The following is a 12,277-nucleotide window of genomic DNA, read 5'->3' on the forward strand; positions in this document are numbered from 1 at the left end:
TATTTCTGTGTGAGCTGGACATGCGCCATCACAAATTTCAAAGAACAGACATTACTTTCTGTGCAGTTGTTCCTGTCAGAAAGCAACCAAACAGATAACATAATACAGGATTTGTTGTGTCACCGGGTCTCCCTTGTTTATATCAACACAATCAAAAATGGGATGAAGAAGTTGCAGTACGATAAACAGCTCCTCTTGCTGTGGTAGAAGATAAAGGAAAACACAATTTTTTAAACAAAATGCCACTTCAATAGAAGTAATAGCGATTATAAAATATATTTTTAAAATCAGCGTTTTAATGTAACATACTTAAATTTAATTACATCTATCAAAATTACATACTTTTTTACAAGCTTAATAGACATAATCTTGTTGTCATTATTCGTTATAATTTCATTGCCTAAGCGCTTCAAATTCTTTATCAAAAGGAGCGAGTACCAGTAGGAAGTACTATAAAGAAATAAAGTATTGGCTATGTTTCAAAGAGGGTATAAGTTGAATGTAAAATGAGGCAAAAAAGGTTACAAGGGAGTTCAATTGAAAGAGGAAACTATGGGCCGGTGGTTGCAGCACAAGTGAACATCAGCAATTTCGAAGTTTATTTGGATTTGATTGTATAATGGCTATTTGCTTATTAAGTGGTGTTCTTCCGTGATGCAGTTTGTCTTTGGGGGATTGTTTCTTCTTGCTAAGAATGTATCGTTAGTTCCATTTCGGTCAAGATGTTGATAGGCTTTTTGTTTTTATTTTATTGCAGTTCAGAAAATCAAGAGTTTCAGAGAGTGGAAGGCAAAATATCATAACCTGGTTTTTAAGCTGTGATCCCCAATTTAAATTCTATGTCTTTTGGGTGCCAAAATTCTTAAACAGAAACTGCTATAATGCCACTGGAGTTCATTGCTTAAAAAAAGTCAGCATTTGTCCTTTTTAAGCACACTTGTTCTTGGCACATGGATGTTACCAGCTGACAATGAGACTTTGTTGTAGTTGTTCATTTTCATTGGAGTATTTGTTATGCTTTTTGAAATAGTTGCATTTCAGTAAAAGCTGAGAACACTGGACTTCAGTTCTTCAGTAGAGATATTTTGTAGTTAAGAAATTCTACACAGTGTGATTTTTATCCCTGAAATCAAATGAACTTTTTTTTATGCTTAAGTAGATACATACAGAAAATATAAGGGAAACAGAGTTCACACAAGAGAAAAGTAGAAATTTTTATCACAGATATGACTTACAGTGTGTGAATTTATATTCTTGGATCCAAATTAGTACAAAATGCAGGAGAGAGGTGTACATTTTAAGTTTGCGCACACTTCTCTTGTCTACATAATCGCGTTCCCTCTTATGGAGATATGTGGCTCTTCTTCTCTCTTCACACAGCACTTTATCTCCCTTTAGTATGTTATCTACTGTCATTTGTATTTGTGTTCAAGTATCTAATAATTTATATATTCCACTGCTTCTGATCTGTTGCAAGCTTCCCCTTTTTTCCCTTTTACTACCCACTTGTATTTATTCCTCATATTTTGTGCAGCTTTCTGAAATAGACTCACAGAAAGTCAAGGGTTGGAAGGGACCTCGAAAGCTGATCCAGTCCAATCCCCCCGCCAGAGTAGGAACACCCAGATGAGGTTACACAGGAAGGTGTCCGGGCGGGTTTGAATGTCTCCAGAGTAGGAGACTCCACAACTCCCCTGGGCAGCCTGGTCCACTGTTCTGATACCTACACTGTGAAGAAGTTTCTTCTCAAATTTAAGTGGAACCTATTGTGTTCCAGTTTGAACCCATTACCCCTTGTCCTATCGTTGGTTGTCACTGAGAAGAGCCTGGCTCCATCCTCCTGACAGTCACACTTTTATATATTTGTAAACATTAATGAGGTCACCCCTCAGTCTCCTCTTCTCCCAGCTCCAGAGCCCCAGCTCCCTCAGCCTTTCCTCACACGGGAGATGCTCCGCTCCCTTCAGCATCTTTGTTGCCCTGCACTGGACTCTCTCCAGCAGTTCCCTGTCCTTCTGGAACTGAGGGGCTCAGAACTGGACACAATATTCCAGGTGTGGTCTCCCCAGGGCAGAGTAGAGGGGCAGGAGAACCTCTCTGACCTGCTGACCACGCCACCTCTAATCCACCCCAGGTACCATTGGCCTTCCTGGCCACAAGGGCCCAGTGCTGGCTCATGGTCACCCTGCTGTCCCCAGGACCCCGAGGTCCCTTTCCCCTATGCTGCTCTCTAATAGGTCATTCCCCAACTTATACTGGAACCTGGGCTTGTTCCTACCCAGATGCAAAACTCTACACTTGCCCTTGTTATATTTCATTAAATTTTTCCCTGCCCAACTCTCCAGCCTGTTCAGGTCTCGCTGTGCATTCCTTCTCTTTTTTGCCTTCTCTTTTGTATCACATTCTCATCATCTTGTTTGGTCAAGCACTGTTTGGGATTAGCATTCAGTATTAGAGAATCCATGATTTATGTATAAAATGAAAGCCCAATAGAGAACTAGAGGTGGCAGCAGAAGGGTTGTTAGAAAAGGACGGGCCCATCTCTGGTAGGAGGCAACTGTGGTAGGAAAAGGCATCACGGAAGCCAATTTTGGGTACAGATATTCCTCAGAAGTTGCTTTGGGTGGTGATTATGTATTCCATGGTTTTTGTCCCTCATAATTGTTAAGTTGTTGAATATGCGCCCACAGTGCATTTTATTACATAAATAAGAAGGTTAGGGTCTTGAAATTCAAAGTATTGGTTTGAATTAAAAAGATTCTGTTGGTGGCACAAGGTAAACATCTTTTACTCATATATGATATATAGTGTAAGTTGCAGTATATGAAAACGGGCATATATGTTCTCAGAGATACCATATCATAAGTTGTAAGAAACTTGAGTCACTGCAGTAACTCTTTGGGACTTGGTGGAAGAAGTCATCTGAGTAACACTGTTCAGGCAAGGATTTACGAAAGGGACTAAAGGCATTTCTTCCTCTTCCTTTGCACCATAGCCCAGTGTCCCCATCCGTGATGATGGAGGCTGAGTGTCATGATGCTTGGGCAGTAATTCCTCTTCTGATAGAACTGCACTTCAGTCACAGTTGTTCAGATTTGTGCATCTGAGAGAAAAGTAATATGTGCGGATTACAAGGGATTTTTTAAGAATTTGGTGCTCTAAAAATGAGGGGGAAAGAAGCGCATGTAGTAAGTGCTGGTTTAGTAAAATACTTATGGGTTGCTAGAGCTGTATGCAATGGATTATTGGTCTGCAGGTGGGGTGTTTTATTAGTTATTTTCACTGAGTGGTTCAAGATGTGGTTTGGGCTTAATCTTACTTCAACTGAATTTCCGAAGCATTCATAGCAGCCATAGGATGACATGGTTATGAGAAACCTTGAAGGGAGAAAAAAAAATCTATTGAATACGTGGGTAATTCTGGAAAGAAATTAATACTGAGTGCAATTCTCATGGCCCCATGTTAAAATATGAGTATTTAAATTCTCCACGAATTTGCTGGTAGAGATCTGACCCCTATGCTCATTTAACATAATTTTTATGTTTAACAGCGTATATTGCTTTCTTACTAATGGATTCTCAAGTAGACATCTTGATTAAATGTTTCCAAATAGGTGATGCAGGGGAAGCAGAGGCACTTATCAGTTACGACTAACCTGGCTTTACTTTGAATTTGCAGAAAGTGGTCCATTTTCATGGTGCTTGCCAAAGAAAGGAGAGCAATTAATCTTGCTTTCCTGTTTAAAACTGATTCACACCATAACATATGCTGTGAGGTTAGTAATTAGTATTGCAGCTAATGTATGTCATTTGCGAAGAGGTAGATCAGTAATGCAGTGAAGGTTCTCTTGACGTTTAAGGGAAGACTGAAAAGAGAAAATGGGTGGTTCTTTTACTGTATATATTTATGATAAATCAGTAGCTGTCACCACCTGAAATTTCAGAAAGTTTGAAATGCTGGTGTCCTCAAAGGAAAAGAATAAAGAGCATGAGAGACTATTTTACTCTTCAATCAGAAAATAAGATGTGAACATTTCCTTTACAGTTTTGTGTTCATTATTTGGGGACATTCACAGTTGATGTTATCTGTAGATTTTATAACCTATTCCATGTCAACAGTTCTTATATTCCACTGTTTATAATGTACTGAAAGTTAAAGAAAAATAATATTCAGCTATCACAGAATCACAAAATGTTAGGGATTAGAAAGGACCTCAAGAGATCCTCTAGTCCAGTTCCCCAGCCGGAGCAGGAACACCCAGATGAGGTTCCACAGGAAGGTGTCCAGGCGGGTTTGAATGTCTACAGAGAAGGAGGCTCCACAACCTCCCTGGCAGCCTGGGCCAGGCTCTGCCACCCTCACTGAGAAGTTTCTTCTCAAATTTAAGTGGAACCTCTTGTGTTCCAGTTTGAACCCATTACCCCTTGTCCTATCGTTGGTTGTCACCGAGAAGAGCCTGGCTCCATCCTCCTGACACTCACCCTTTGTCTATCTGTAAACATTAATGAGGTCACCCCTCAGTCTCCTCCAAGCTCCAGAGCCCCAGCTCCCTCAGCCTTTCCTCACACGGGAGATGCTCCACTCCCTTGATCATCTTTGTTGCCCTGCGCTGGGCTCTCTCCAGCAGTTCCCTGTCCTTCTGGAACTGAGGGGCCACAGCTGGACACAATATTCCAGATGTGGTCTCACCAGGGCAGAGTAGAGGGGCAGGAGAACCTCTCTGACCTACTAACCACTCCCTTCTAATACACCCCAGGATGACAGAACTATTCATCAAACAGTAAAGTAAATCAGAATTAGCTGCCATTGAATGCCTGGTTTTGGAAACTTCACTCAGTTTTTACAATTGTACCAGCTGGAAGAAAATATGTTGAGTTGTATGGTCAGTTTAGCGTTTTTTTTTATGATAAATACTTGCATCCATTGACATTATGCGTATTTTCTGTGTGTTTTACTTTATGTATATTGATTTACATTTACTTATTTGTTCTACTTTATTTAACACAGCCCATTCATTGCTTCCTTGATTGATTTTTGTTTGTTTGTTTTAGTATAACTTTCTCTAAGTTTCATATTCACAACAGAATACCTTTAACTTTTACAGCTTTAAATGATGGAAGCACCTGAAAGAATTTTGCTCAAATTTTCTCTGAAAATTACTTAATCATAAGGTTACTGTGACTCAGAAACCCATTACAATTGTAAAGTTGCTGAAACGTCATTCCGGAGAATGAACTTTAGAGGTCAGAAATAGTGGCAATACAAACTACAGCCTAATCTGTGACTGTTTTAATCACTGACATTTTCAACTTTTGACCAATACATGACAATAATGGAAAATCCACGTTTTAGAAACAGACACAACTCTATCATAGTTAAAAAAGATAATGTAATATAATATTTGTTACATTGTGTTGTATATTGTAGTTTTGCTTTTAAGGTAGTTGGAAGAGCTAAGCTTCTAAACCTGGTGCTTACAGAATTAGCTTTAAAAAAAAAGATGTACTTGATGAGTCATCAGCTGTTTCCTGAAACACAGCTCTCTAAGTGCAGTATTTAACATTTTAAGCCACACATTAAGCTTAGCTTCCTTATTAATAAGGTGTGATGAGAGAACCCAGACAGTACATGTTATTCTTCTGAATCATTTTTAGTTAATGAATATAAAGTTTAATCTGGAACCTGGTGTATGCATAATCCATCAAAGCTATGATGAATTTTATGACGACCCACAAACATAATAGGAACAAAAGTGAACAGTTACTCATACATCTATATGCAGGATTTGGTGTTTACTTGTAAGCCCTGGATGGCCAAAAAGTGACAGCTAGACATATTTTTCATTGGTGGCGAAAAATAAAAACAAACAGATCAAAATATTTTTCCTCTGTAAATACTCTTCATGTCCATTAAGGCTTTTACAAGCCCACTTATTCTGATTTTAATCTTAACTGTGATCATTATTTTATTTAGAAAGACTGGAGTAGTGTCTTTGACATTTTTAATTTGATGTCAAAAGTTAGCGGCAAGGGTCATAATTTATATTAGCAGATAGATTTCCAGAACTCAAGCAAAAATAAAATAAATAGCTTTATGGGTAGGTTCAGGGTTTCATTCAGAGTAGCAGTTTCTCTTTCTGCTGTTCTTGCTGCTGCTTCTGTCAGCGTGGTTTGTATTTCTCCTTAGAAACTGCCCTTTAAGATCAGTGGGGAAGTTTTGCAGATGTACCTAAAATTCGTGCTTGTCTTTTAATTTTTGTGCTGTGGCACAATCATATGACATAGAAGTTACAAGAGAACTTTCAATAGCAAATGTTTATAATCTACCTAAAATAAAAAGTGAATTCAATATGCCTAAATCTCTGTATGTAAAGCGAGCACAATGGATTCTGCCCAGATGTACTCAAAACTCCATGGTAAATACAACAGCACAACAAAGTAACTCAATGGCTTAAATTCAGTGAAATCATTAACTAGGGAGAATGACAACAGAGGAAGTCTGAGAGAGTCCAGTTTTTCAGGGATCTGCTGAGATATTGAATAATGATTCAGGCCAAAAGCTGTTTCTGTTACAGAGCGCATGCTCACAGATTTAAATGAACTAACGTTTCTGAAATAATTCAGAATTAGAATTTCCTTTTTCTGAATGACATGAATGTGTAAGTTCTATGCTTCCTTGATTAATTTCTGAAATCTGGTAGTAAGCATAGCATATGATTATTAATATTCCCAATTAATAATTATGCTAAAGCATTTTAACGATCATTTACTTCTTAAAGTTAAAATTAGAGGTACATGCCTTTTCTGGAACAGTACTGTTGAATTCATCATTAGCAAAGATGTATGCAGAACTTAAGGAAATCTCTCAAGAAGATTCATGGAAAATCACACATGTTAAATAAAAGAACATTAAAAAATAAAGAAGAAAAGAGGTAATAAGTGGGATTTGACAGCTTAGGCTCAGTTGTGACCAGATTCAGGGTTTGTTCCACTGTTCGCAGGACCAGACACCCCGTACACTCCATAGGACATCCAGGGTGAGGTTGGGTACTATTGTATCATCTAAAGCTTATTTTCCCCACCAAGGCAATTATTTACCTCACTCCAGAGCAGAGTGGGGATAAAATTAATGTGCAAGTAGATTATCTAGTTAGGTGATAATGCATATAGGTCTTCCAGTGGACAGACAAACCCTGCTCTAGCATTTGAGTGTTTTCCCAAACCTGTGAGGTTTTTCTTGCAATTTATTTTGATAAAGCCAGTGGTGAGAAAATAAGAAAAAGCAGGAAAAAGAATCAGTATAATGGAAATTCTTGTAATTGTAGTTAAAGTATTCTTGTTTTGTTACACTTGGTTTGTTATTTTGACGACAAAGTTAAAAGAGATGGTACTTCAAGAACTCTTCCCTTCGTCACTCAGAGGAACAGGATGGGAACCATCACTGTTGGGAGTGATTGAGTTGTAGTTTGTAGACCCTCTTTTCATGAAGTGATTCTACCAATAGGGGAAGTTATAAGAGCTTTTCCTGGGGCTACTACACTATGTGAGGAACCAGGAACCATGCCAAAGTTACCAGTGTAATAAGTGCCAAAATCAAGACTTCTTTACCCTTTGATTAATTTTTCAGAAATGTTACGAAGCTCTTCAAAAGAATATCATCCTGTTATTTCAGTCTGGTGGCTATGGCATATGTAAACATAAGGGAAAATGATTTCAGGTCTAAGAGGCAAGGTTCCCTTGGCCAGAAGGCAACATACGCGGCACTGGAGTTCACTAATGGCAAGACTATTGTATATAAAAGTGCATTTGCTACGTCATCATTTCATGTTCTTGGTATTAGTCATGAGTGTCAATAAACTATTAAATTTTCCAAGATTTCCCAGCTCTGTTTAAGTACACTCCACATAGCAAGATGAAGCTATTTCCATCTAAGAAATCAAGGTAAAAGTATTACCGATCTACATGTTAAAAATGGCAGACTTAGCTGCTCTGATCTGTCTTTTCAGCTCTATCAGTAATTAGAGTGATTCAGCGATGAAAGATTGTAATTTACCAATTGACCATTGTGGTCAGATAGTCTCCTATGACATGATAACAGCTATATACATTAAAAACAAACAAAACCCTGGAGTTCAATTAGTGCTTACCAAGAACAAATAGTTCAAGATTAAAGAGTGTACAACAGAATCATAGAGTGTCCTGAGTTGGAAGGGACACGCAACGATCGTCGACTCTAACTCCTGAATAGGATAAAGGAGAGTAGAAAGCTTTTTCTCCATTTTATCTTTCCATCATTTTTTAAATGATGCTGATTCATAAGCTTGTGATATTATAACAATGGGGTATTATCATCACTTGGTGTATTTTTTTAATTGTATGATTGCTTATGCTAGCAATAAGCCCTCATACTGTTACGTTTATTTTAATGAAAAACTTTTTGTTTGCCTGTCTCATCAGCATATTTTGCCAAAATAAAATACTATTAATTGCCTTAAAGGTTGTTAATACAGTGCATCAGAAGATGCATAGCTTGCATTTTTGATATTTTCTAATAACTTTTATTCCCCGAAGACAGCAATTAATATTGACCTTCTGTAAAGAGTAGTTTAAGTTATATTTATGTTATGTACTGCTTTAAAACTTAACATGTCATTGGTTTACAACGTGGAGGTGATTTTTGTGAACAGAAGTTCTTTCGTTTCCTTGACACTGATTGGACCAACTAATTCTAGGCAAGCAAAGCTTGTACCCCATCCATCTTTATCATAACTGGTAATAAAGAACCCTCTAGGCTTGACATATTGTCATGACAATTATTCTCAAGACATTATATAGCAGTTGTATCTGTCAGCCCTTGCAGTATGGAATATTTTAACTGGCAGTCTTCCAAGAGTGAACATTAATCCCAGCATCTCTTTTTACAGTCCCTAATCAAGATATTCCAGGGGTGATTGCACTGACGTTGTTTGAAGACTATATCTACTGGACAGACGGGAAAACCAAATCGCTCAGCCGTGCCCACAAAACCTCTGGATCAGACAGACTGTCGCTGATTAACTCATGGCACACCATAACGGACATCCAGGTGTACCATTCCTACAGGCAACCTGATGGTAATTATTCTGCCTATGTTTTCCATACAACACGTTGATGTATCTCACTTGGTAGCCAGTTGCTGAGTTAATAGGAGCTTGTGCATCAGCAGAGATTTGCTTTCATTTCTGTTTTGTTCCAAATTATGAAAGGTTCCAAATTAGTGTGTTTAAACATAAATCTGTGATTAGTGCTGTAAGTTATATCTGGTATTAAATATGATATGTCTTGTTTAGTGGCAAAATACCAATTTGAGTGCTTAAAAATTAACCCAAAATACTGACTTGAAGCACAGAACTGTTAAGTTGCATTACAGTCCAATTTACCGCTTATCAAGATAGGAACGATATGTTATGAAAATATTTAATCTTTTTATTTGAAAAGAGAGTGTTAATTTTACAGAAGACTACTGTTGTTTAGGAACTTGTTTGGCTGAGGGAATATCTGAGAATGTAGGTGTTACGATTGTGTCTGATCTCCCTGTGTTTGAATTGTAACTGAATGCAATTTGGCACTTGACCTAGAAAAGCTAATTTTTTGTCTCATTTTAAAACAAACAAACAAACAAAAATCCACTAACGCTTTTTTCTTCCTCTCGTCCTTGCAGTTTCAAATCTACATCCGTAGTAATAATTCATTTTTGCATACAATAGATAATAGCTTAAAGGCAAAAGAAAAAGGTGGCCTCTTACAGGTTTTTGATTTGAGACATTCTGTTGTAAAAATATTGTGTGTATGTTTTTCGTCCTCTATAAAGCAGATAACCTAAAGTATATTGAAATAATAGGCTCTGATATTCTTTTCCTATATGCCCACAGTGTCTAAACATCGATGTACACTAAACAATGGTGGTTGCAGTCATTTATGCCTTCTGGCCCCTGACAAGATGTTCACCTGCGCCTGTCCCACTAACTTCTACCTCGCTGCAGACAACAAGACATGCTTATCCAACTGTACTGCCAGTCAGGTAAGTGCGTATGCATGGGAGAAGGGGGAGTGGAGAGTATATTTTACTCTGTTTCCACCGGCTTTTAGATAATGAATGCTGGTGCCCATGAGATGTGGGAGCATCAGTCAAAGGAGCTGAAGACTGGGTTACTCAGGGGTGTACTTAAAGTGTTTCATCTTCCAGGCTATTAGTTGAAAATAGACTTGCAAATGCCTTTTTTCCAGAGAATGGAAAAGTTGTTCCCTTTCAAATGTGGATTTTTCTGCCAGTCACTAGAACAAATAGAGCTACTAAACCCATAGAAATGCTTGGAAAAAAGCATTTCTGTAAAATATGAAACATAAAAATACAAAGCATATATAACAAAGATTTGAGGGTATCCATGCATGAATGAACTTTACATTGATTCAAGAAAGTGAACCCAGTCCTCTTAGCTAAATGAGGTTACATTAAAAACAATCAAGTAGCTGAAATGCAACTCATAGAATAATTTAGTTTGGAAAAGACCTTTTAAGATCGATGAGTCCAACTGTAAACCTAACACTGCCAAGTCCACCCCTAAACCATGTCCCTAAGTGCCACATCTACACGTCTTTTAAACCCCTCCAGGGATGGTGACTCCACCGCTGCCCTGGGCAGCCTGTTCCAATACCTGACAACCCTTTGCATCAATACACAACTAATTAATACAATTAATTAACAATTGCATCAGTTAAAACATTGGATTCGTTATGGGAGTTGGATTCCACAGTCCTTGAAATAAATACTTGGTGATTATTTTCTTAAAATATAAAGTAGATTGAGTAGCACATATTGATTTCTTATAGGAGAACCACTTTGATAAAAGTCTTTGGACTGTTCTACCCAGACAATAAGTCAGTTGATAGTAAAAATGCACATGACCTTAAAATCTTTCTAGTAGTTCAGTTTTTCTCAAAGTCCATCTATTATGTGTGTGCTAATGACCTCTTACGGAGTCCTACATCATGATGCATTTTGTCTATTCTCATTAAGGAAAGAGTTTTGCTCTTAATTTTTAGGTAACAGTGGTCATTTTAATAAATGATGCACAGTTTTGTTTAAATAATACTGTTACTTAAGCAACTGTCCCACTGTCTTCTGTTCCCTTGAAGTAGTGTTTGGTGTGATTTTGCTTCGTTCATCAAATCTTTTCTGTTTAGATTGTTTACGTGTTACTACCCATTAAGTGATGAACAAAAAGAAAGTGAAAAACACTTGTGAAATGTGGAATTTCTTACCTATATTCTGCCATATCTAACTGCTCAATTTTGTTTGGTTTAAAAACAAAACAAAACAAAACAAAACACACTTATTTTACTTTCTAAAAATTTTCTTTAAATGGCACTACAAGCTTGTTCCATGGTGAATGTATATGCTGACAGTTGATTGAATGGCTCTATTCCTTTCCAAATAATTCTTCGGTAGCCTGAATTGAAGGATAGCATCACATCTTGGATCCTCCAGGAGCAATATTTTATCATTTCTGGATAGTTCTGTAGGAGGGAGAGCTCGGTTAAATCGAAGCTGCTTCAGACAGTTACAAGTTGACATTGGTCATTAGTAATTTTCTTCCAATTTTGAAATCTGTTTATTGTTTGATAATTTATCAATCTGATGGTATCAGATGCAGAGATCAGTGCCAAAAATATACTTTGCTACTTCACATTCTTCTGTGAAATCATAACTGTTCCTACGATGCTTTTTACAACACATTGACTGTTAACCATTTCAGAAGAAAAGCAGTTGCTGGTAGCCTGTCCAAATTTTTCTCCTAACCTCAACCACATAATGAAGCCTGATTTTTATATTTAGACCTGGAAGATTACATCAGATCATTTCTACCCTTTGTTTTGTTTGCATTCCTCTTTCAGTGAGAACAAAGGTACGGTGTTGCCTGAGCTCTGAGAAGGGCACTGCCAAGGTCTTACAAAGGATATTTCTTTTTTTGTACGAATGTTTTATCCCTTTGAAAGGTTGGAAGACCTAGCTTCTGTTTTTCTCATTTAATTCAAACAATAGAAACAATACTGTACGGAAGTACAACTGCACATTAAGGCCCTTTTCTGAAACTGGATGTTTTAATTTACCTGGATAAATGATCCAAAGTCTGCTTTAGCAGCCTGCAAAGACTGTTAAAGAATTGAGGTGGTTGTTTTGAATAAGATCTTAAAGGATCAAATTATAGAATGCAGCAAAATACAATGAGTGTTACATA

The 12,277-nt window shown here is 37.4% G+C and overlaps 1 protein-coding gene across 4 annotated transcripts in view; it reads left to right on the forward strand.

Moving 5' to 3' along the window:
• Window positions 1–12,277, forward strand: part of LRP1B (LDL receptor related protein 1B) — a 687,296-nt gene that overhangs the window by 583,518 nt on the left and 91,501 nt on the right. For all 4 annotated transcript variants that reach the window (XM_065840662.2, XM_071810731.1, XM_071810729.1 and 1 more), the window contains exons 61-62: window positions 8,924–9,112; window positions 9,911–10,059. In XM_065840662.2, the coding sequence (XP_065696734.1) occupies window positions 8,924–9,112; window positions 9,911–10,059 (338 nt within the window). The remainder of the gene's footprint in view (window positions 1–8,923; window positions 9,113–9,910; window positions 10,060–12,277) is intronic.

This window comes from Patagioenas fasciata, chromosome 7 (genome assembly GCF_037038585.1).
Source record: "Patagioenas fasciata isolate bPatFas1 chromosome 7, bPatFas1.hap1, whole genome shotgun sequence".
In the NCBI taxonomy this organism is placed as follows: domain Eukaryota; kingdom Metazoa; phylum Chordata; class Aves; order Columbiformes; family Columbidae; genus Patagioenas; species Patagioenas fasciata.